Below are 26,939 nucleotides of genomic sequence, written 5' to 3' on the forward strand. Positions count from 1 at the left end.
AGACATTTATTTATTTTTTTTTGAAAATTTGGCCCATGGAAAACTGCATTTAAAGGTAGGGTAGGCAATTTCAGAGAGGCTAGCAATAGCAAGCTAGCTTTAAAAGCACAAGATCCCACCCTCCCTTCAGAGCGTCTCCAAAGCCACACCTCCTTCAAAACACATGAACGCGCACAGCAGAGCAGAGTCTGCAAAGCGCCATGAGATGGTGTTAAATTACCTCATGTCTCAAAGCACATAACATTACAATAATAATGAACATAAACAACTTGGAGAGCTCAGAACGTCATGGGTTGCCATCTTGTAATTACGGTTATGGCGTGAACGCAGCATAAGCTCATTGTTTTGGTTCAGGAGGAACCATTAAAGGCAGCTACAGTTTGTTTGTGACTGTCTGTCTACAACTTTGCATAGCCTTACGGAACGCACTGATGAAGTGTGATGTCTGCGGGAGCCGGTGTGCGGAGGTATGGAAATGCATACATTGACAGGCAGGTCACTGAGGTCAGACATCCTATTATTGCATTCAGACCGATTGCAACAATTGGAGGAAAAGTTTTTGGTCCTGAGACTTCCACAAATATATGTAAAAAAATATATACTTAGACCACTTTGATCATTAATTGCTATCAGGATGTGAAGAGAGTTTCAACCAGTATAACATAGTGTTAATGAAAAACATTGCCTGCCCCACCTTTTAAGTTATAATTCTGCGAGACTGCACAAGCCCCTGTTCCTACCCCTCTTCTATATCACGCAAGTTGAGCAGAGTAGCATTCACATCTCACTGATCTGCATTTACTTGTGACAGACAGGTAATATATATATATACAGTGAGGAAAATAAGTATTTGAACACCCTGCTATTTTGCAAGTTCTCCCACTTAGAAATCATGGAGGGGTCTGAAATTGTCATCGTAGGTGCATGTCCACTGTGAGAGACATAATCTAAAAAAAAAAAATCCAGAAATCACAATGTATGATTTTTTAACTATTTATTTGTATGATACAGCTGCAAATAAGTATTTGAACACCTGTCTATCAGCTAGAATTCTGACCCTCAAAGACCTGTTAGTCTGCCTTTAAAATGTCCACCTCCACTCAATTTATTATCCTAAATTAGATGCACCTGTTTGAGGTCGTTAGCTGCATAAAGACACCTGTCCACCCCATACAATCAGTAAGAATCCAACTACTAACATGGCCAAGACCAAAGAGCTGTCCAAAGACACTAGAGACAAAATTGTACACCTCCACAAGGCTGGAAAGGGCTACGGGGAAATTGCCAAGCAGCTTGGTGAAAAAAGGTCCACTGTTGGAGCAATCATTAGAAAATGGAAGAAGCTAAACATGACTGTCAATCTCCCTCGGACTGGGGCTCCATGCAAGATCTCACCTCGTGGGGTCTCAATGATCCTAAGAAAGGTGAGAAATCAGCCCAGAACTACACGGGAGGAGCTGGTCAATGACCTGAAAAGAGCTGGGACCACCGTTTCCAAGGTTACTGTTGGTAATACACTAAGACGTCATGGTTTGAAATCATGCATGGCACGGAAGGTTCCCCTGCTTAAACCAGCACATGTCAAGGCCCGTCTTAAGTTTGCCAATGACCATTTGGATGATCCAGAGGAGTCATGGGAGAAAGTCATGTGGTCAGATGAGACCAAAATAGAACTTTTTGGTCATAATTCCACTAAACGTGTTTGGAGGAAGAAGAATGATGAGTACCATCCCAAGAACACCATCCCTACTGTGAAGCATGGGGGTGGTAGCATCATGCTTTGGGGGTGTTTTTCTGCACATGGGACAGGGCGACTGCACTGTATTAAGGAGAGGATGACCGGGGCCATGTATTGCGAGATTTTGGGGAACAACCTCCTTCCCTCAGTTAGAGCATTGAAGATGGGTCGAGGCTGGGTCTTCCAACATGACAATGACCCGAAGCACACAGCCAGGATAACCAAGGTTGGCTCTGTAAGAAGCATATCAAGGTTCTGGCGTGGCCTAGCCAGTCTCCAGACCTAAACCCAATAGAGAATCTTTGGAGGGAGCTCAAACTCCGTGTTTCTCAGCGACAGCCCAGAAACCTGACTGATCTAGAGAAGATCTGTGTGGAGGAGTGGGCCAAAATCCCTCCTGCAGTGTGTGCAAACCTGGTGAAAAACTACAGGAAACGTTTGACCTCTGTAATTGCAAACAAAGGCTACTGTACCAAATATTAACATTGATTTTCTCAGGTGTTCAAATACTTATTTGCAGCTGTATCATACAAATAAATAGTTTAAAAATCATACATTGTGATTTCTGGATTTTTTTTTTTTTAGATTATGTCTCTCACAGTGGACATGCACCTACGATGACAATTTCAGACCCCTCCATGATTTCTAAGTGGGAGAACTTGCAAAATAGCAGGGTGTTCAAATACTTATTTTCCTCACTGTATGTATGTGTATATATATATATATATATATATATATATATATATATATATATATAATTATTATTATTTTTTTATTTTTTTTTTTTTTTACCCTAAGCCTTCCGCATTGTTTGGCAGTGCTGTCAAATTAAACCACGATTAAAATATCTACATAGTGCCAGCCTAAATTAGGTAATAGCCCCCCATTAAGCTTAACCACAAGCATTGTGCAGGGTCGGAAATGCCAACATTATTAATAATGAATTAATAAATTAATGAATAAAAAAGGCCAGAAAATTCAAGATATGAATTGTCACTGTACAAGATTTTTGTCTTTTATATCACATGATATAGTTAAGCAATATCACACCAGGAAAAAGTGCTGTTTTCCCGAATATCATGCGATTGCAAATGTAATATTAATTTTAATACAACAGTTCATAAACAATAAGTTGATATTCATTTACATTTTTAAACACAGTAATGTCAGTTTTGAATGTTTATGCTCTATTTGACCAATGATATTTGTTCCAAACAAAGCAGAAAAGTTATGTCTCCCTGTTTCTTTCCTTGCCAGTTTGAAAGAATCGTGAATTAATGATTCTTTGACTCGCTTATTAAGACTTGCCACCACGTACTGGGTTTAGTTTTATATAAATGTATCATATATATATAGAAAAATATCATTTCAGTTTTTCCAACATTTCATATAGGCCTACAAAATTTCACATTTAAAACACCAATCTCATAACATTACTCATGCAACTGTAATTGCAGTGTAAATACATCTAAATAATAATAGTATAATAAATAGTCATTTCTGTCAGTAATGCACAACATTGATTTAGCTCGTTTACCAATTCCAGCATAATGCCAACAAAGGACATGGTTATTTATTTATTTATTTAAATATGTTCTACAGTATGTAACTAACTTAATTTTTATAGTTATTATGAAAGGGGTGCCCTTTTTTTCCTGCTTGAGCTCCTGCTCTTCAAAACTTCAGTGCACGGCCCTGCCAGGTTTGTCCAACCCTGCTCCTGAAGAGAGCCAAAAACACACTTGCCTAGAAGTTTCTAGTAATCCTGAAGACCTTGATTGTCTGGTTCAGGTGTGTTCAATTATAACTGGAGCTAAACTCTACAGGACAGGGGCCCTCAAAGAGCAGGATTGGACACCACTGATCTAGTGTGACAAAAATAAGATAAATACAACTGCTTTTTCTTTACAACAATGCTCAGAATAAAATATCTTTAGCAACACTTGTCTTGACTTTAGTCTGTAGAGGTAAAATCTTTATTCATTAATGTGGGTGAATTGTCTTTAATGAACTTTCATAGCTAATACATTTTAATGGTGTATTTACATAATTTTCTACATACAACATCTGACAAGACAGACACCCAATAAATAAAGCAAAACATCTTTTCTTTCACTTTTCTTACCCCTCAGAACTTCATCCAGTATCATCCAAACTCTTCAGCTGTCCAAGGGAGGGAGTGTGTTGGTGTTTGCTTTTTGAAGCCACATCTTCCAGGTTTTTTCATGACATTTTCTTTTTGATTGGCATTCGTTTATCTTGGTGGGACAGAATGACTATACCAAGAGTACAAAACGGTACCAGCTGAGAACATCATAATTATGGCACACATAACTATACAGCACCAACACTGCCGAGAAGTAAATATTGAATTAGAGACATACAGAAATTCAACATATACACTCAATACATAATACTTAAAACACTCTCCTACTTCTGTATATACTTGGCTTGTGCACAATTACTAATGGCATAGAAGTCTGCCCCTAATTTTGACACTTATTTTTTAAAATATATTAACAGTGAACTCTAACCTTCTGTTTGCGTACCCCTTTAAACAATGTTGGATAGCGTTGTAGTGAAATAACTGTACATTTGAAACCCGATAAATGATCACTTGCATGTAAATTGGCTCTCAGTAAAGTGGTCATGATTCAATGTCCCTTTTTTGTCTTTTTTTTTTGTTGTTTTTTCCAGGGCTGATAGTGACACAGAGAAATACTAACAGGCTAGGAATGTCTGTGTTGCAGCTTTGTGCCGGAGTGTAATCCCACAATTCAAGCCTGTGAACGTTTTCTTCTATATTAGTATACTTGGAGAATTCAGTCAAATAGAACAGTGTTTTACAGTAATTCTTAAATCCCAAAATATTAACATTATTGTAATGCAGGCCTGAAGAAGAGGACGCAACGTAAAATAAATAACTTTTTTTAATCAAAGTCAAAGTTGCTTCTAAATGGTGCATTAGCTGCCCTATCATGTTAGTAGCACAGAACACGGTAAATCAAACTAGGGTAGGGATTTTTGTTTATTTGCAATTCCAGGGAGTGAAGTGAAAAGAAGGGATATGGACAGAAAAGCAGTGAGTTCCCAACTCCATTCACCCTGTTTGCATCCTTCGCTTTAACGTTTTTTCAAACCGTTGCAATCAGGCTTCCTGCCCTCAGGATGATGGGTAAAGCTGGATTGTGATTTCACATAATGATTTTCCTTAAACGAGACAGAAACACCTGAAAATAGATGGAAGGGAAGGGATGTTTTACTGTAAATTCACAGCATTATACTTGAGAAATGTATACATGGAAGCTAAATATCAGTTTCCCCCAAAAAATGTATTCTGTCATCATTTACTGACCCACATCGTTTGGACAACATTTGGACCCCATTGACCCCCAAAAAAAGTCAATTTTAAAAAGCGAAACATTACATTGCTTCAAACCATTTCATGGGGTCTTGAAAGGGATAGTTCCCCCAAAAATGAAAATTCTGTCATCATTTACTCACTTTCAAGTTGTTCCAAACCTGTATGAATTGATTTCTTCTGGCTGAACACAGAAGAAGATAAAGATATTTTGAAGAATACGGGTAACCAAACAGTTGATGGGCCCCATTGACTTCCATAATATGAAAAATAATAATAATAATAAGGCCCATCAACTGTTTGGTTACCAACATTCTTCAAAAGAAGAAAGAAATGCATACAGGTTTGGAACAATTTGAGGATGAGTAAATGATGACAGAATTTTCATTTTTGGGTGAACTATCCTTTTAAAGTAATAAAGACTCACCTGAGTGTATCTGGAATCTATGCATTTCCACTCTCTGTTAAGAAAAAAAGAGAAAAGTCCATCGAAATTAAAGCAAAAATCACAACTTAAATCCATAGTAATTTCCAAATGCAGCAGAAAAAAATGTGTCACAGTTGATACATACATTAAATAGACCTTTTGTTTGTTGTTTTCTTACATAGCCAGCTGGGGGAAAATATAACCAGTCATTTCCACTAGATGGCACCAACACCATCATGTGCCATCACAAAATATGCCATTACAAATTCTGTTTCTGCAGAATTATTAAGAAGCGAATTGCTCATTCATCATTAAACAAACACCCTTAATCACCATTTGCAGTGTACAACCCGTCAGTTTCATAAAACCTTAACACATCTATAAGTGTCCTTCTTTGCCATTATGTATTATCAAAGATAATTGTATAATGGACCAGAGCTTCTTGGAAAAGGAGTCCATCTTTCATTTAAATTCATTATATGAAGTTTTTTTATAGTCCATATCCATAAACAGCGTTTCGTTCCAGGTGTGCTGTTCAGCATAGCATGGGTTCCAGCTGATGCTGTGCCTGTGATTAATATGGACGGGCTGTCAGCAAGCTGTGTAAACAGTCATTAGTAATTCATGGCTGGGTCCAGAGCCCCAGGCTTCAATTAACCCCAGTCTATGCTAAATTCTACCTTTCTATCTTTCCTTCACTTGCTCCTTTCCTCTTCATACCCGTTTCTTCTCATATCTCATTCATTTTCACAGCTCCATCATATGATTCTCTCCTTAATGATCATCGCTCTGTCTTATTTTCTCAGGTTGGTTTCCCCTCGATTGATCTGGCTGCCTCTGGCTGACTGGCTCCATCTCGTAATAAATGAATTGGACCGACTGGCACAACAGCTGCACGTTATCATTTATGGGGAGAAATAGAGAATCCAGTGTGTAATTCTCAATTTATGTAAATTATGCATTTTGTGATTATAATTAAATCACATGATGTCTGTGTATCTAAAATACACAAAATTAGCCAAGCCAATTCTGCACTCTTTCAAACAGAAGAGTTCGATTATAAACAGGTTTATTTTTCCCTTTTCTTTTTTTAATATTTTGTTTTTTAATAGTTCATCTCATGTTACCATATTTGGTAATATTCACAATGTTAACATGCAATTCCCTTAAATTTTGACCCTATGTCTCTTAGCTTTGAGGCTACACTATATGCTTGTGTAGGCCTACTCTTAAAAGTTTACGAAATTAGCAGATAAACCGTTCCTGAAGAACAGACCACAGATATTGATGACATAATTTTGTCTGCAGGGATGTACACAAATTTTTGTCTAATACAACTGACACTGGTAACTATGGAAGCTTGTTTCCGCCACAGAATAAAACATTTTAAAAGGTAATTGCGACTTTTTATCTCACAGTTGCGACTTTACATCTCACAATTCTGACTTTATTTCTCAGAATTGCGTGAAATAAAGTCGCAATTGCGTGTTATAAAGTCAGAATTGCGAGATATAAAGACAGAATTGCGTGAAATAAAGTCGCAATTGCGTGTTATAAAGTCAGAATTGCGTGAAATAAAGTCGCAATTGCGTGTTATAAAGTCAGAATTCTGACTTTTTTTCTTGCAATTCCGACTTTATATCACGCAATTCTGACTTTATAACACGCAATTGCGAGTTTATATCTCGCAATTCTGACATCTTTTCTCAGAATTGTGAGATATAAACTCTCAATTGTGAGATATAAAGTCCAATTCTAAGGGAAAAAAAGACAGACTTTTTTTTTTTACCTCAGAATTGCGACTTTATTTCTCACAATTCTGACTTCATATCTCGCAATTCTGAGGAAAAATGTCAATTCTGACTTGATATATCGCAATTATTATTATTTATTTATTATTCAGTGGCGGAAACAAGCTTCCATAGGTAACCATCTGTAACGTAACTGACTAACGTCAGTTAGAAGATCATGGTCTTCAATAGCGATAACACTTGGATTTCACAACCAAATGGTGTTTTCATCAAAGGTACAACTCCAGAAATTTCAAGCATAATAAAATCTATTTGCATTTTTATCCTGCCCCGAATTAGCCTACTTCTTTGAGAGATATGAATTGTGTATAACCTCATTTTGTTGAACACTCTTTCAGTTATTTTGGACAATAAGAGGTTACACACAAATTTTAACTCAATTTGACAGAGATACCTCTGAAATGCAAATGGATATCCCTCCCATGGTAAAACAACACAAAGACGACAAAATGTTAATCTTACTGTCTCCCAGCAGCTCCTCAGACATGAGTCCATCCTGCCTGTTGCCCAAAACGAAGGCCAGGAAAGAGAGAATAAGTGCGTCCAGGATGCCCATAATGGCCAGGATGTACGCCCAGCGCACTGAGCATGCTCCGATGGTGTATTTGTCCGTCCCTTCTCCGCACATCCTCTTCACCTCATCAGCGTCCCATCCGTCAGGATAAATCATGCAGCCCAACACCAGACACGTACCTGAGAGAGAAAGCAGGCATTTTAAGTTCTCCAGGTAAAAATAGTTCAATGGATTTAATCAACAGCAGAATTAATTTCTGTACTTTAGTGATATGCTAGATGTCAGTTCTAGAGTGTAAGCTGGGGAACAAAATGAGCTCAGATGATAGAAGTCATGGAAGTTTTGTTTGTTCGACTATGACAAGGCTGACAGCTGAGATTAATGAGGAGAGAGGTACCGTAATACCGGGCGAGCCCCCAATTTAGATTCACATACGAACACACAAAGCTCAATCTATTTACAGCTGCTATGAGTCATTTTTGCAACACTTGCACACCATACAAAATTGCTAAATTAACTTGATGGTTCGTTTTCTGAAGGAAATGTGAGTGATGCTTGCCAGTGTAAAACACACAGCCACAATGCTGCTGCTGTGGGTGGTGGCTATGCCTTGGTTTGCTTGGGTTTTCGGGTGGTTGCTTACTGGCCCAAGTAAAAACACTCAACTTCAAGATCTCCATTATATTCTTGTCCCTAGATCCCCCCCACCCCCAAAAAGTCTGCTTCCTTGTCCACCATTGTTCAGGAAGTCCTGCGTTAAGGAAGAGTTTGTACTGTTGATGTGCTGCCAGGAACAGGGTTGAGAAACACTTGTCAAGCTACATTTTGTGACAGCTCATGAGCTGCATTACCCTTCCATTACTACATATTTCACCTGACAAGCAATAGATCTGACCTCAGATCAGCAGCAGATGTGAGCGCCTACAGCATCCCTGATGAATTGAGAATAGAAAACCGCATTTTTCAGGAGTACCAGACAGGGCATAGTCATGGTAAATCCTGGAAGACAGTGCTGAGAAAGGTGAATACTGCATGTGCCAGATTTGATGCATTGATAGTGTTCTGCAGGTACAATCCGTTACACAAGAGGAATCATTTATAATGTTATCAGGGCTTCTCTTCAGTTACACGACAAAAGACTTTAGGTGCGTTCACGCCATGTCGTGATTACCAAAATGATTTAGAACTTGTAATTACAAAGTGTGAACACATACTTTTCTGAGAGCTATGACTTGTACAATGTGGCCGCTGTACCATCTGACCACTGCAGATATAAGGTGTGTTCGTCTTGAAGCGACACTGTGCAGACCGATTGGTGTATGACATCAAAGTACCACGAGAGCTTTAAGTTGGGGATGTGTTAAAGAAGTATTGGGTGCAATTGAGTACAAACATTGTGGGTAACTCTGGCCCTGTCCCAAATTGCACCCTAAACACTCGCGGTCTTTCTACAAGTCCACACTTTCGTGCCATAACGCCGCTTTGACTGTCGAGAAGAAGTCTGCTGCGGAGCTCGCTTCAGTGCGGACTTGGCAAAAGTGGGCATCGAAGGCACATATCGACCGCAAAGGGGGCGTTCGGCGTTTTCCAAATTGAAAATATGGTACACCCTAAGGTCTCATGGACTTAACTGACACGCGCACGGCGGCAGCCATTGTAAGTGCACAAAACAAAAAGTGCATATGAAGTGTGCCATTTGGGACAGGGACACTGTCACCTCACATCAAGAAGCCCCCCCTGTTAGTCTCGGAGTTTGAGTGTTGGCGTGGATTTTTTTTCTGGGTGCTCCGGTTTCCCCCTCAATAAATTAAAGGAATGCAGGATAGGTGAATTGGAGACAATAAATTGCCTGTAAGTATGAGTGAATATGAGAGTGAGTTAGCCCTGTAATGGACTATGCCAGTTGCCGTAGGCAAGGACACACTCATGATTGTCCTGGGGTCTCCAATCCTGCTCCTAGAGCTCCTAGTTTATGAGGTGACGGTCTTCTTTGACCAAGCTACTGTTCCCATCATTTTCTGTGGCAATGAGAAAATGGTAAATAAACAAAGCATCAGTTACATGTTTTGCTTTTCATTATGTGCCTTTAGTGACAAAAAGCTTCCTGCCATTGCAAGAACGTGAAAAGAGAAAGAAACTATGAAATTGCCCAACTGTTTATTCCAACCAAAATCACTTAAATGCACATCATGTAGTAATTACAACGTCAGAACCCATAAAAAGGAACTTCCCAGCAGGACTTGAAAGCAGCATATCTGGTTGAATGGAAGACAGTTTTACATTTACATTTTATCATTTAGCAGATGCTTTTATCCAAAGTGACTTACAAATTAGGAGGACAGTAGAAGCAATCAAACCAAATGTTTTAGTACAGTCAAAAAAAAAGAAAAGAAAAAGAAACTTAAACAGCTGGGAGCAGGAAGAAAAGTGGTATTCTCAGAGTTAGAAAAGCGGGCATGATTAACACATCTCCTATTTTTCTTTGTCACACAAATCGCTAGATAAATGAACAGTCACTAAAAGCCTTTTCCTACATCCTATACCTCTCTTGCTTTAATCTATTGGCTTGTGTGTCTAATAAGCAAAACTTCAAAAGACATTCATCATCATTATACTAATAGCCATCAGCAGACTAATAGTAACCACATTAAAGCTGAGAGCCAATCACCCGCATCCCTGCGTCCACAGTTTATTTTCACTGCAGTCACTCTAGCGGGTTCACAGGTTTCTCCTTGGGGCTTTTAATGGCAGTGCAACTAAGGCTGTCACTCGTGTAACCAGCCGTCCTGCATTCATGATCGTCTAAGAAGTTCTTATGGTTGTTACACCGTGTCCTATACAGGTGCGACATGGCAAGTTTTCAAGTAATTTGCACATTGAAATTGAAAATGCTGCACGACGCAACACTATCACAACCAATCAGAACATATTAGATGTTTAATCCGAGCAGGATTTTGGACCAATGAGATTTCAGTGTGAGATTTCATTGAAATAGAAAAAGAAAACAAATGGTTTATTTCCATGCCTTCCAACGACTTCTGTCAACTTCTGACTATGAGGCCTTGTCCACACTATTACGTTTTCGTTTGAAAACGCATATTTTTCTCTTCATTCTTGCCTTCCGTCCACACTGAGCTTTTTGAAAACGCTTTCCCAAGTGGATAAATTTGAAAACACCGCTTTCGTGTTGACTGTGAAAATGGAGGTATTTGAAAATGATGACGCATGTTTAGTCATGTGATGCATATTGAACCTATAAATACGATATGTTTGTTTTATACCGCTATTTTTTGCGCCTGTTGTGTGCCATTCACTTTCACATTGCTGCTAAAGGTATGTTACTTTGTACACTCTTCATATCACAGTCCTACAAAGATGACAGAAAATTTACACGCAATTGCTGTTCTCCAGCAAAACAGAAGAGCAGTTGCGTTTTAGACCAAACAATGGTGACTGAGTGAGACCTGGACACATCAGTGAATGACAAGATATTTTGCTAAATAAAATGATCCTGCCAAAAGAAAAGCATGAGAACTTTATATTATTTATGTTTGTTCCTTCTGTATCATCTCAGTGAGCTTTAATGAGGTTTTATGCATGCATGCACAGTAAGGTGAATTTAGCATTTTCAGACGTTTCGGTGTGGATGAGAAACTTTTTGAAAACGCTTGAAAACTAGTGTGGACGGAGAGCGTTTTGAAACGAAAACGGATTATTGTAGACGTAGACGAAATGTTTAGGAAACTTGTTTAGAAACAGTTGTTTTTGCAAAACCGTTTGATGGCAGCGCAGAAGTAAAGGTTGCTGAGTGTATTGCTTTAAAACTGACCGTATTCATGGACATAGACGCACATTATGTGGGAAATGCTTATAAATAATTGAAAACATCAGCATTTTCTCTCATTACACATCCTCTCCAGAGCCTGCAGCACTGCACCACACATACTAATGAAGAGGAGCTCTTCAGCTAAACCTTTCAATGTTATCGAAGAGACACACACAGCTGAGCTCTGATAATGAGCTGTCCTTATCTCAACCATCTTATGAAAGACAAGTTGTCTTTTTCATCCCATTTTCTCTTATTTTTATGTAATAGATGCAGCAGAATAGATTATGGGAAAGCCAACCTCGTGGTTCTGTACTATCGCTAGCTCTTTTCTAATAGATTCGACTGCGGTTGCATTGTGAGGGCTTTGATTTTGCTGGCAGCGAGCACTCATGCTGCATCTGGGTCAGTGAGAGTGCTCTGAATGCAGATGCTGAGAGTGTCACAACCGAGATGTGTTTGTAGATAGAGGCTATAAATAAACACAGAGGATTCTGCGTGTGAGAGAACATGCTTCCGCAAGGAAAGATACATTTGTGATAGCCTTCTCCGCGCCCTTAGTCTTTCCTCTTCTCTGCATGTCTATTTTTCATGCTATCCTGTAATCTCAGCCAACGATTGATCGGTGAAGCCCCTTGCAGGGGGGATTAGGTGGTGTCCAGAACACAGGGTGTTAAAATATACAGGCTGTCCCTTTCATAAATTATTCACCCAGACATTTACATTTTATCATCATTTACGCACCTTCATGTCTTTCCAATCTCCAGTGGGAAGGGAGAAATGTAGTTTCCAAGAGGAGATGTTTTGAAGAATGTTCATGCTGCTCTTTTCCATGCAATGGAAATTTGCATAAATGTAGTCTATATCTGTGGTTCCCAACATTTTTTCTTCCAGGAGACCACTATTTTAACATCCAAAATCCTTCAAAATTGTACCTGACCCATGTTCAGTCAAGAATCTCTTTAGAAGAGAATTTGTCTTAACATCCAAGAGCTCATCCTCTTCTCCTAAATGATCCACGTCCTCCTCCTTTGTGGTGATTGGATCCATTACCCATGTGCATTTGATGAACTTCATTGAATAGTGACTTCATCTCTTCCTGTAGCAGTTCCATGTGACGTAAACTCTTTGCTCAAGGATTTAGGTAAATTTCCCTCAGCCTCTTTAAGAAGAGATGGAAAGCGTTTTACACCCCATTTCATCAGTTTACTCTTTACTCCCCTTGATAGCCAGCGCACTTCGGTATGGAAGGAGGAGGGTGGTGTGCGCCTCATCTTCACACAGCTCCACAAAGATGTGTTTGTTCACCGGATGGGCTTTAATAAAGCTGACGACTTTTACAACTGTCTTGAGTCTTTGGCTGAATCCAAAATTCATTCACTATTCCCTACTTTACATTTACGCATTTGGCAGACGCTTTTATCCAAAGCGACTTACATTACATTTCAAGGTACACATTTACATTCTTATCAGTTCTTGCTTTCCCTGGGAATCGAACCCATGACCTTGGCGTTGCAAGCGCCAACGCTCTACTGTTTGAGCTACACCAAATGCATAAATGTAAATGTAAAGTAGGGAATAGTGAATGAGGGTTTAGGGGGCGATTTTGGATTCAGCCAAAGACTCAAGACAGTTGTGAAAGTCTTTAGTCCACTAATACTGTTCACTTGAAGGAGTGAATGAAAAAGAGTGAGCGAATTCGGACAGCTGTTGAGCGTACATCGTCGGTACACTCGTTATTGCAGTGCAATGTGGGATTAAATAAGTGCACTCAATAACATCCACTATGGTTTCGGACACCACTACAAATGGCTTTGAATTTTCATTGTTGGGTGAACTATTTCTTTAAGTATTCAACCTTTCATTTGTATACAAGTTAGCAGTGAAGGATAGAAGAAAAGTTGACTTGGCATTTGTTTGAAAATGTCTTTACATCCCACCAATGGGAGGAGAAGAAAGAAGCACCAAAGACGATATGGGAAGGAGACAAGATGCATGGAGAGAGGAGAAGATAATGCAAGGTTGAAAGACTTCATGTCTGTCCTCGCCTCTTTCTTGCTAAGCTGCCGTTGTTTGCTGCTTAATGTATTGTCAAGGCAGGAATAGAGTAGAGCCTCAGGGTTTGTGTTTCATCCTGAGAATGGCGGCTTGTTGTTTTTCCTTGCAGTAAAGGTTTTAAGTGGTGGGAAAGCATAGAATTAAAAGAGAAAAAGAGTGATACAGAGAAGAAAAAACACCCCAGTGCATCCATGGTAATGTAAAACTCTGTGCTTCAGCAGTGAGACACTAGCTCTTCTCCTAAACCTAGTGGGCTGCCTACCTATAGACAACATTTTAGGACACCAGCGCTCCTCACGCTGTTCCAAAAGGTAGACAGCAACATTATGTTGCCTTACAAAATACTTATATAGCATCAGCCCGTTAGGAGAGACCTCCATCAACTGAAATGAGTGTCAGATAAGAGAGTGGTGGGTTCCCAAGACCAAGACTGAAAACCACAGTATTAGAGCATTGCATTGTTAGCTTAGCAACATGCTAACATCAAACTTTACTGGAATTAATTGTAAGTTGCTGTCTTTGTAGAACATTTAAATTCAGTCACTTATGAGGTTGCATTTAAACAGTTAGGAAGCTGCCTAATAGTAGATAACAAAGTAGCTCACTTGGAGTTTGAAGAGAGCTAAAAACACATTTCACACTAGCACTTTTGGAGCTTGTTTGATGTCAGAATTCGGTTAATTTGATGATGTGAACGCTGTTTTCCGAACTCTGTTGCGCAAACCATTCCCAAATCCCAGTTTGCTGCTGATATGAACGCAATTGTACTAAATCACAGAAGTGAACATTTATTGATGACGTATGATTTGGTAAAACTGTGTGTGTTGTGTGTGTTTTCACTCAATTTCTTGACAAGAAGGACTGACATGCTGCAAGCAGAGAGAATGTATAGTGTATCTCATTTTTGCTTGCCTTCAGCTGAAATGCACTCTTGAGTTCTTTAGAACATTTGCAGTATATAGGCAGCATATGAAATGCAAGTGCCATTATAAAACCAAAAAAAATTGATAATAAAACGTACTGTGGTTCAGAATAAAAAATATAGAGTGAACACAGTCCACAATACAACCCAAGTTGTTCTGTTCAATATTGGGTGGTAAAAGTTTGAATACCGCAAACTACTTAAGCATATGTACAACATTTACACATATCCAAGAACTCTGAATTGATTCATTTCAATCCATTTTTACAGCTTGGCACTGAATGTGTCTCATCACGTTGATGGAAATGCGTCAGTGCTGCAGAATCAATGCCTCTCTGTTACAGACATTGTGGGAGATTTGTTGGCGCTCCCTTGGGCGACAAGGTAAGTAGTAAAAATGATTGAAGATTAAATTTACAGGCCCGTGTCTCCCTGGGATGGTTGGTTTTTAGCAGAGGGAGCTTGTATCAAAGCTTATGTAGGCATCTCTGAGATATAAAATCATCAACACTGGCTAAATACACAGTGATTATTAGTCTTGTCTACCCTCTTTCCATCCTTCCATCATTCTATGCCAGTCTATTTATGTCTATTACCCTATTCGTTCACCTCATCATGTAGGTATCTGTGTAGATGCAAGCTGTGCTTTCACGCATAACTGACGCAAGACAAATTTGGGTTCAGCCAGCTTCAGACAAACATCTGTCTGTGACCGTGTGAATTAAAACCTGGACTCCAAATGATGTGCCTCTCTGCTTTGACAGTGGCATATGTTGCATATCACAGGCTTGCATTTTCAACCTCAAGACAGCGGCTTCCACTGTGGATTATTTCAGAACTAGGTTTCGCTAAGAGTTTTTGGTCTGCAGTGGATAAACACAAATAAGACATATTACTGTAGACAAACTAAATGTTTAAAATGGAACATGGTCTAACTGCACTGCGGAGTATACACTGTGTGAAACTGCACACATTACATTTCAAAGTGTGCCGCATGACCTCACTTATTAATTTCATATTAAATATTAAATTCATTGAGTGGATGAAATCCAGTAGTCACCTTGGTCCTAAAAATCATGGCTGATAAGCATCATTATACTGGGTATGGAAGGTCAAGTCAAGCTCATTGTATTGTAAAATATAGTATACAGCAAATTACCAAAGAGTATGTATACAGTGTGAAATTGTAAGAGTAGAACTAAAGTATGATAATATAGACATATTCAAGGTCACACATAAACATGCATTTGTAACTTAATTTTAATTGCAATGCTATAAAAATATTAATGGTTTAATAACCCCTTTTAAAATGGCAAAAAGAAACAAGACAATGTGTTACAATGCAGCCTCTGAATTAAGACTGCATAAAAATAAAGGGGCTCTAAGAAAAGTCTAAGAGATGCGGCTGAGTTATTATTCACACCGCAACTGAGAGCCGGCTCTGAACGCTTGCCAGTTCTTTGGAGTGAGTTGCGTTGTCATGGAGATGCTCACAGTCTTGTGAGGTGTTTGATAAGTGATGGGTGTGTTATGGACTGCATTGCTCCTTAACTCCGCCCTCCCAGGCAAACCAGGCCTGTCAGTGTAGCACAACTGACACAGAAAGCTCTTTTATCCTACCTTCTGTCCCTTTGGCTATTTTCGGAAAGCAAACTACCATACTACTCTTACTTTTTCTGCATTATAAAGTATGCATACTGTGCACATATGCAAATTTTCTGTATGCATGAAACAACCATATGCCATCTGCATTTGTCAGAATGCACAATATACTACCACCGCATGCTGTGCCCAAAGCTTGATAGCAGTATTATTAGTATTATTATATATAAGATTTGTTTGTTTAGAGGCTATTCTAAAACAGTATTGAATGTATGCAAATATGAAATAATCGTCAAATATGATTCCAAATTAAAAGCTACTGTTAAACACAATAATGGATTAGCTAGCGACACATTTAATGCTTATTAGAATATTACATTGCTTGCTATTTACTACTGCAAACTATTCACTGAATACTGTTAAATATATATTTTTTACTTTAGCATGTGAAACCAAATGCGTTATGCAACAATAAATGTTTTGTAGTATGCAACATTGCTGTCACATGACTATGCCACATTCACTGTCGATGTATCATGTTGGAAATAAAAACTTTATTCTGTTGCAATTTTCATCCAGTTTTGGGTACAAAATTATGAAATGTAAAATCGTACATTTTGTTATTCAAACATTAGTCTAGAAATAAAAATCCAATTTATTGTATCCAAGTAACTTTTGATGAATTTTGATTGGATTGTTAATTTTGTTTTATTGAATTACACATTTTTTTGCAAAAAGTTACACTAAAATGCAAAAGAATGTTTTGGTATGTTAACATGGCAATAATACTAAAAACAGACGACAAACGATCCCGTTCACATGGATCTGCTGAAATAATGACTACATTTACAGGCTGCATTATGCATGCCAGGCCAGTAGTTGGCGATGTCATTTTGTCAAGAATCACCGCGAACATGTAATATGCATGTGCATGATGTCACCGTTTTCACAAATTCCCATTTTTGTTGTTTACATGCAGAAGGTAAAGGCATCGTTTTCAAAACCTTACACTTTGAAACCGTTTTCAGGCCCCCAAAACACTGTTGTCGTGTAAATGAACGGAACGAAACGCATAAAAAAAAGTTCCATTTTCAGTTGAAAACAGTCGTGTAAACATACCCTTTGTTTCCATTTAAATAAACATGCAATGCAGTAAGGTCATGTGACAATAACGTAGCATACTACTGCTTAAAACATTTATCATTGAAAAATGCTTACTGTTTCACATGCTATTTCTAAAATATCAGTATACACTGTATACTGTGCAATATTCAGTAAGCAGTACACTAATATTCCATTCCAAAAATAGCATCTTTCTCTTTGTATGCTCTATGCATTATTGCAATTTATATACATAATAGGACAAATCTACCCATATGTCCAAAAATACGGTGCATTATGCTTAATGTCTTGTTCACATGTAACCTCATTACCCTAGAGCAGGAGACTACATATCCCATAATTCTTTGGGGGCGGTGGAACAGTAAAGGTGATTGGGAACAGGTGGTCCAATTAATTACTGGCAAACACAAGCACACACGCCAAGTGTGGGCGGAAACTAAATGAGTGTGCCAAAATACAGATTTAACGAGAGGAGAGAGAGACGCTAACACTATGAGCTCTACAGGACACGCATCAAGCCCTTAACAAACAGTAAGAAAAAGCAAACAGATTAAGAGAAAAATCCTCTTTTATCGTTCTGATGCACTTATTTCAACCACACAAGCCGGATTGGCATAGCAAGCCTATTTGGATAGCGACCAGCACGTTGTGTGTGTATTTGGCAGAATCATGCAGTACTATATGATAGCGGTTTCCTCTTCCCAGTTGGAAACCAATAAGTTTTGAATCAGAGCCCCAAGTATGTGAGTTTATTAAGCCCTGTCAAGCGCTCATTGAAATGTCCGTGTGATGCTCGGTGTGTCCTGCCAAACCCAGTCCTCATCTTCACTGCTTTGACAGACACTAGCTTTGCTTCCCTCTCTGCGTTCTGTTGTATTAACACAGCTCATCTAAATTCAGAGATAATCTCTTTCTCTCAGGTTTCCCAGACTGTGTGACTGCACTCAGAGGAGTGTTTCTTTGAATATTCTAAGGGTGTCCTCTTTTCTTTCTCCATGTGAGCTTGAGCGTTTGAAGTTGGCTGATGGGATTGTTTTAATATTCCTCAGATGTGGCGCAGAGCCTAAGAACGTTTTATCCTCGCTGCACTGTGCTGCAATTGGTGTGCGCTGGCTCTGTCTCTCAGATTAGATGCTCTACTACGGGAGCAGAGAGGGCTGATCAATGCGAGCCACATATATATATATATTAGGGTGGTCCTTATTTTTAAAGTCTCCAATTGTCATGCTCTTAACCCTTCAAATTGTTCCTTTATATAAGAAAATACAGCATGCCAATTTTTATGGCAGTAACATAATAATTACTGGTAGCTCAATAGCTTTAAACTTTCTAAGATTTTGATGATTTTCGTAAAAACAGATCATTTGAATTGGTATTGTACCTGGCTAGTAAAATTCCAAAAAAATCTCCATAAAAACATCTAATGCACCATATATTCCTAAATATGTATTTTAGATACATATTTTAGATACATATCTCAGTTTACTTATTGTAGAAACTAAATCCAAATTAATCCATCCATGACCCGGTTTAGCAGATTTACCTTTCCTGGTGGAATCAATATATATTTCTATTGATGATCACCTTGGTTATTGTTTGGGTTTAGAGCACATTTTTTTGGTTTAAAAAATTACATTACGTTCCTTGAAATTGACCCGGAACTTTGGCCGAATCAAGCAGATTATCAGGAGGCACAGGCAACCATACATGCAATGAAAGTAGTCAATGATCACGCCGAGAGAGGAGTGGCTCTGATTCAAGAATACAATGGCAATCTCACACACTCTGAAGAACAATTGCAGTTTCTCCTTCATGTGGTGGAAGATCACCGACGGATCTATCCAGACTGCAAAAAGTCAACACTGGCTGCTGAGCATCAGAAATGAGGGATTGTTGAAAACTTTGTGCTTTTTTTTAGATTGTTGTCATCGTTGTCATGTCAGTGTTGCTCTGATTTCAATAAAATGTAGTTAATTTGCAGCAACTTTTAATATTACTTGCATATCACAATAACGCCGCACAGCTTAACATAGGCAATCTTCCACATGATTGAGCTACCTCTAAATATCTTTTTTTTTGTCAACATTTTTGCATATTTCATTTTGAAGTTAAAAGGAACAGTTTAAGAGGTTAAGACACTCTTGTGTAAATGGGTAAATATTTGAATAAACATTTTTTTTAAAATCACCAACTGAGACAAACAGAACAAATTTCACAGACATTTAATGAATAGAGTCCCTAAACAGAGTCAGAGACTCTCAAACACATTTTGGGGGACACACATGAGCCCCTTTCACACGGGTCAGCGCGTTGATCCCGGGAAATTGGCGTAAAATTGCTAGAGTGCCTTCTGTGTGAACGCAAACATGTCCCGGGATTGATGTCGGGATTGATGCCGGGATGGGGACCTAGTAACATTGCTGGGATCAGTCCCGGAACGTGCCCTGTGTGAACAAAAGCCAGGACCAATGCCGTAAAAGGGTATTTTGTTGCTATTAGAAGAAAGTTTGAGTTTGTCATCAACAAAGAAAGAATGAAAAAATGTCTGCAAACTAGAATGAAGCAGAGACCAGGAGGCTCCTTACTATCCGCGCTGAGGCTGAGATCGTTCGCCAGCTTTGTGGAACGGTACGCGATGCGTTTGTGTACGACCGAATCCAGAAAAAAATGCTCGAGCGTGGTTTCTCAAGATCGAAAGCGCAGATCATTAGTAAACTTAAGACGCTGCGTAAGAAAATCCACCAAGTGCACGCCGTAGCGGAAGATTAGACTTGTCTTTCTACAACACATCCTGACATCATGTGTCTTTACGGGATGTGTGTGAACGCACTCACAGATTCCGGAAAAATCACTGGCAGTGTGAATGAACCAAAATCAAATCCGTGTATTTTCCGGAATCTCTGTGTGAAAGGGGCATGGTTTGGCACTGCGAGGACAATCAGCTGTCCTTCCTGTCTCCCTGTTACGCTGTCTTAGGTGTCTTACATTACAGACACTGCAGTTTATTGCTCTGTTCACATCTGCAGGCCTCATGCCTCCTGCAGCAGGACTATGGCATCATGTTCACTCAGATGATCAGGAACCCTGGACATCTTTCTCCTGGTGTTCTTCAGAGTCAGTAGAACATCTTAATTGTCTTCTGCCTGTAAACTGTTAGCCCTGGTTTCACAGACAGGGCTTAGATTAGGCCTTTTTAAGACATTCAAGTAGATTTAAAAAAAGAAAACATTACTGGTTGAGACAAAACAATGGCATGGACATATTTTAAGATATGTCAGTTCAAGTTGCTTTCAGTTAAAACAGCTCAAATATGCATTTTAGTCTGGGACTATCTTAAGCCTTATATGTAATTGTTAAGGACTGTTCCACAGTTGCATGTGCAATAATTGTTTATGGTTCATCTGTAAAATCCAAAAATGTATAGAGCGGGACTTGATTTGTCTATCAGGAATTGATTAGATGGTTGAGGTTTACCATTGCTGTGATGTCATGTGAGTGACAGGTTGTCCCGCCCTCACACCAGTAAACACATCATTACAGAAGAGATGTCACTACAAGTTATTTTGATTAAAGATTACAAGGGCATATGAGTTTAATAAAATTAAAAAAAGATCTGCATGGAAAAATCATTTATAATAATTGCTGCAGTATTCCATACAAAAATAAGAATTGGATTTCAATAGTGACAACAACTAGGGCCAATGAAAATAGTTTCTGTGACTTCCACAGAATGCATTCATGAACTTGTTACAGGCATCATTTCCTAGGACTAGGTGCTTTGCTTAAGTGCACAATTGTTATGTTTCAGGCCTTGCTTTTTGCGGGAAATCAAACCAGCCCTGTGGCTTAATCATCACGTCATGCCACCCCAAGATGTTTGGGGCTTTAATAACAGTAATGTGTTACTAAATTATAGAGTGAAAAAAAAAAGATAAATAGAATGGCAGCACGGCTCTTGTTAGGACCGCAAAACTGTTCTCCTTGCTCTAATTGGTGTTATAGCGCCAGGAAACCTGATTAGTATCAGAGTCCACCTCCTGATTGGTCTACTGAAGTAATTCCAGAAGGGGCACCTCTGTCGAGCCCCTCGGAGCGAGTGCATTCACATGTACAAAACCACTCGACCCCCACTGCTCGGCACGTGTACGTATCCGACCGAGACTAATTGTGCAACACTGCATATGCACACAGAAAAAGGGGGAGGGCAGAGAAGTGTGCGGTTTCCATGACAACTATCAGAGAGGTGGTTTTCAAATATCAGACTGCATGCGAACTAAGCTTCGTGCGTTCGAGGAGGTCAGCTGTCCGCGTGTGTGTCTGAGACAGTGTGTCCCGCTTGTGTCGAAACCCAAATAAACAAGCCACTAGGAATGACCTTTAATACAAATGATGTAAGAAGCGTTCTTGCCCTTGACCGCAAAAGCAAGAATTTAATCAATAAAGCAGCTTCAGTCACAGTACTTGAAGGGAATTCTGTCATTATTATTGTCCATATAAGGAAAGTCAATGAGGTTTGATATTGTCTTGTTGCCTATGGACAAAAACAGTTGAAATATTCTCCAAAATATCCTTTATATCTTTGTTTTTGATATGCCAGGTCACATTTACTGTCGTTAGCTAATTTTGCAGGCGAAATCCAGTCTGGAATCCACGTGTTCGGGAATTTCACGTGGGGGTGAAAGATTTCCCCATGCAGATCTTGCAGTGGGTTGATACCGAAAGCTGAAGACTGCTTTGTTTGAAAGTGACTTCTGTGTGAGGTGTTTCATGGATGCTGCATTATTGACAAAAGACAATTGCCCTCACAAAATTTAGCAGAAATGAAATCACTAATGTGACCACACCTTCAGTAATATAAACTCCATCCATTCTTAGGATCAGGCAGCCTTTACTTCCACTGGACTAGTTCATCATTCTGGGCGATGTGGTCCATTTTCATCCCTTCAACCACATCTGTCCTCTTTAACTCCCACCATGCTTTATTCCCATACCACTTGTCTTGTTCAAATGGTCCATTCTCTCCCACTTCAACTGTTCTTTTTGCAGTCGTTAGGTCCTTGGTCTTTGCATTATCACCTCTTTCTCTTCTCATTACTCTCTAAAGTCCTTTTCTATCTGTTCATTTTCTCTTGCAAATGCTCATGGCTGTTCTTGGGCTGAGAAAAATCACTAAAGCTCTGTTGAGCGCTATCTCTGCCTCTCTGAGAGATAACTGAGGGGGGAATTCATTGAATTGCACCCACTGATAGCGTTGTTTATTTGCATGTACTTGTCTGTGTAGGAATTATGCAACGGACAAACGGATAAACGCACCCACAATATTTGTGGTGAGCGCAGTTCGCACCCCACAGTTTCCCATATTTCAGGTTGGTTCTGAGTGCTAGATTGTGGAGGACGCAGCAGTTCTGGCATACTTTACTGGGGCTGTACATCATCACTTCACCACTGCAATACAGCCACTTTTTTGCCTCATTAAAATGTTTGTGCTTGACTACACAACATGTCTGAATATATACCCATATTTATATGCATTACTGCTGCCATGATCACTGGAAAATGTCTTTTTAATGAAATCCTGTTTATGCCTGCCTTGCATTATTTTTATTTTGTTTGATTCTGAGACTCTCCTTTATGATGGTGTTTATTTTAATGGGTTCTATGTGTCAGCTGCAGGTCCAAAGTGTTTTAAAGGCCAATTCACGCTGCGCCGACAGATGGCGACCAATGTAAACAATCACCAGATTGCAGTACGTCACTTCTCAGACATTCCACGACCCGACAAGCACCGTTTCAACATGTTCAATCAGAGAAAACAAGCGCCAACACACTGATTTGACAAAACCCAACTAAGTGTCTGTTGCCGTCTGACGGTGCAGTGTGAACTGGCCTTAAAGCAAGTCTTGTTCCGGCGGAAGAGTGACCGTTGACCCGATTAGCGTAAGCTTAGTAGATGCCTCTCGCGGTTCAAACAAACAGGGCTGGGGAACAAACTCGAGCTCCTCCGACATTTAAAAATTCTCGTTTTAGACTTCTAATTCCTGACCTGTGTTTTGTTTTGCTCTTTCCTCTGTGCTTCCGCGTTCGTCAATACGTCATATATCGGGTCAGGGGTCACTCTTCCGTCGGAACTCGACTCGCATACGGCCGCTACCGGAAGCCAGTGATTATAAGTTATAAATATGGATATTTTTCTTCCAAAAACGCATCACTTCGCTTCAGAAAGCTGATTACTTTTATGATGGATGGATGCACTTTTTTGGGCTTCAAAATCTCATTTACTATTCACTCCCATTATAAAGCTTGGAAGAGCCAGGATATTTTTTAATATAACTCTGATTGTGTTTGGATGAAAGAAGGAAGTCATATACGTACTTAGGATGGCTTAAGGGTGAGTAAATTATGGGATAATTTTCATTTTTGGGTGAACTATCCCTTTAAGTGTGTGAATAGGTGCTGTCAGGACCAAAGTTTATTTAGTCCCACTAAAAACTAAACTTTTGTGAGATATTAGTGTATTTATCACAGGGCTTTCAACAAAAGGGTACAGCTTATAAATATCTCTGAATTGCCAATGGACGCGGCAATGGACTTACGTAACTGTTGTTAAGTGAAAAACTATGGAATAGAAAGTAGTCAGTTCAATGTGCTCAAGTCTCTAGAATGTAATCTCCAATACATCTCTCTATGCACTGCCAGCCATAATTCAAGTTATTACTGATATTAACTGGAGCCTTCTAATGTTTCCCTCTGCATTTGCCATGTCACAAACCTGTGGCTAATGCAGCAAGTAATAACCATGGCCGGTTTTTCATTATTAGAACTCATCAGCTACATTTCATAATTACAACTGTGGTAGTCATCGTTAATTTGCATGTGCTAATGCATCTTCATGGGAGGTTTAAAAAGTATTCATCAAGTATAAGAACTATTATTATACATTGTGCACAATATTGCAGTCGGGACAGAAATCTCTTAAGCACAAACGGCAACATTTACGCTATAGAAAACAGTGACCACAAAAGCAATGACTTCTAGAATTTTAAATATGTCCTGTATTTTAAATGATAAAATGCTATTTCATGTTTTATTATTAATATTATATTTTGTCATTTTAAATAAACCAAACATTATTTACTATGAAACAATACACAAATAAATTCTCACACTGCAAAATGAAACCAACCTCTTTACAAATACAAAATGCATTGCTTTATTAACTCTTTCCCCAAATTAACAAGTTGTGGGTACGAATTCTTCATAATAATGTGTGTATGTATATACATTAGCTTAGCTTAGCTTAGATGTGCAAGGGCTGCGTACAATTACATACATCTGTGTAAACTAGACAGAGGGAAGTTAGCTAGGGAAGGGCATAAAAATTTTAACTTAAATGCAGCAAATGCTTCTATCGCTTCTTCTACACCTGTTTTTTGATCTGGAGATTCTGTACTCTTTCAGAAGATTCGAAATAGCGCCCATTACCGTATGACAGTGAAAACTTGGATTGCCAGAACATTCCGTCAATGGCGGGGAAAGAGTTAATATTACTTTTGTTTTGATATTTGCTGTATGAAGATTAACGATTTCTGTTTTTATCTCTATACTATGAGTCCTTTTCTAAACCTCCCAAGTAGTACATCATGAAAAATGCAAAATCTCTAGGTTGAAATCACCACACACTATACCACAGTGCACCTAATTATACATATTATCTTCTATAATCTATGAGGCTTTAAATTATTCATTCCAAGCTTGAATTTTAATTAGGTTAAGCCTGTAAGCGAGAGTCATACATATTTGTCAAGGTTTATATTCCATGAAAATTTAGTCTCAAGACTCAATCAGGTGAGGGTAGCAAATAAATAACTCCGGTGCTAATTAAGCCCACTTAATTGGGCTTAGGATAAGTTTGAGGATAAAAAAAATCCTCAAACTCAGTCATCAATTCAGTACATACATTTGAATGTTATTTCATTTTCAAAAAAACTGATGCACATACCGTATAAAGATAATTTCATATATTTGAGGGATGGAAGTAGAAGGTGCTGATAGTAGTGGGCTTAGAACACAAAGTGCTGTTTTCTCTTCCCACTGAAACGCGCATCTCCCCAGGCACCTATACACAGGGGGACCTTACTTTCCAAAACTGGCATCGCACACACTTTACTTTGACTTTCACTATCTGCTGATGCCCATTCAGTTCTGCTTATACAATTATTCTGTGTGCTCTCATCGTCCTGTTGGCCTTCTAAGCAAAGTCTAGAATTTGTACATAGAAATCTGTCATTCGAGCAAGTCAAGGAAAGAATTCCACTGATTTTTTCCATAAAGAAACAGATTGTCAGTGATAATAACATATAAACCACTCTAGAAAGACCTACCATAATTCTTCATTGAAGATGTTTTTAATTCCTACGGAGAAACAACAAATCACGATAGTAGAAAAACTGAATGGTCACTATTGAGCTCTATTGACTTTATTCTGAGATGGCATATTTAAATTCAGAATGAAATGGAAATTCAAATCTATTTTCTAAATGTATCTTAATTCTATTATTGTGAACATTTTATCCATGCATACGTTTAATTTTAAAAATATTTTGACCTCATAATGTTAAGACTTCCACTGAAACTACAAACTTCTCTCTGATGGCGTATGCTGAACGTCTCCAATCATTTAGTCTGCTTAAACCCCGCCCATTTTTTTACAATCCACTTCAAGCTCGTATTCAGATCTGTCTGTGTCCAATCAACAACCGATGCATAAAAATCCCTGCCCTACATTTTTTCTTTTTCAATCATTTGTTTTAGGGATGCACGATATATATCAGCCGATATAAGTTCATTTTTAATGTTATCATTATCGGCCCAATAAGCAAATTTGGCCGATATATTAAAGCCGATAAATAATGGATTATTTCCTGGGGCTGAGACAGATGCCACAGTTCACCATGATAGTTTTGAATTGCTTGAAATATGATTGGAATCACTTCAAAAAAGGAAAATACAGTTAAGTGCAACATGTGCAGCACAAGTCTGTCATATAGGCTACATAAAAATGAGAACATTATAATTGTGTACTTGGGACATGGCTTTTAATGCTAAGACTTATTTTTGTTATCAAACTCTCAAAAATTATATAAAAATTTGGATTTATTTAGATTTATCGGTTATCAAGTTATAATAAGAGCTATTGGTATCGGCCAAAATTTTCAAATTGGTGCATCCCTAATTTTTTCACACAGATGTAGCCTAGTGTGTCACAATACGGAAACATTGATTTGTTGCTACTTCCGATACATCGCGACTTTAAAGTTATGCAAATAACAATAATGCCATGTGGATAGAAGTCCATTGAATATGTTGTAAGTAATGCTTTCAGTGCTCTTCAAAAATCTATGTGACGAAATCCAGTACCATCCGCTTCTGCGTGGTTATTTCTAAAGTGATCTTTAACGTCTTGCCCCGCCTGCTTGATTTAATGTGTTAACCGTAGAGGTCAAGTTATCCTTCTCATCTAAGCCACAGCAGCTCTTGGGCCTCCAGCAGAAGAGAGAT

The 26,939-nt window shown here is 38.7% G+C and overlaps 1 protein-coding gene across 3 annotated transcripts in view; it reads right to left on the minus strand.

Annotated features, from left to right (window-relative positions):
• Nucleotides 1-3,681: 3,681 nt before the first annotated feature.
• Nucleotides 3,682-26,939, minus strand: part of lhfpl3 (LHFPL tetraspan subfamily member 3) — a 48,092-nt gene continuing 24,834 nt past the window's right edge. For all 3 annotated transcript variants that reach the window (XM_084112378.1, XM_084112380.1, XM_084112379.1), the window contains 3 exons: nt 7,800-8,030; nt 5,527-5,560; nt 3,682-4,968 (listed from right to left, as the gene is read on the minus strand). In XM_084112378.1, coding sequence (XP_083968504.1) covers nt 5,544-5,560; nt 7,800-8,030 — 248 coding nt within the window. In that variant the 3' untranslated portion in view covers nt 3,682-4,968; nt 5,527-5,543. The remainder of the gene's footprint in view (nt 4,969-5,526; nt 5,561-7,799; nt 8,031-26,939) is intronic.

The sequence above is a fragment of the Abramis brama genome (assembly GCF_963993115.1).
Source record: "Abramis brama genome assembly, chromosome: 4".
Lineage (NCBI taxonomy): Eukaryota > Metazoa > Chordata > Actinopteri > Cypriniformes > Leuciscidae > Abramis > Abramis brama.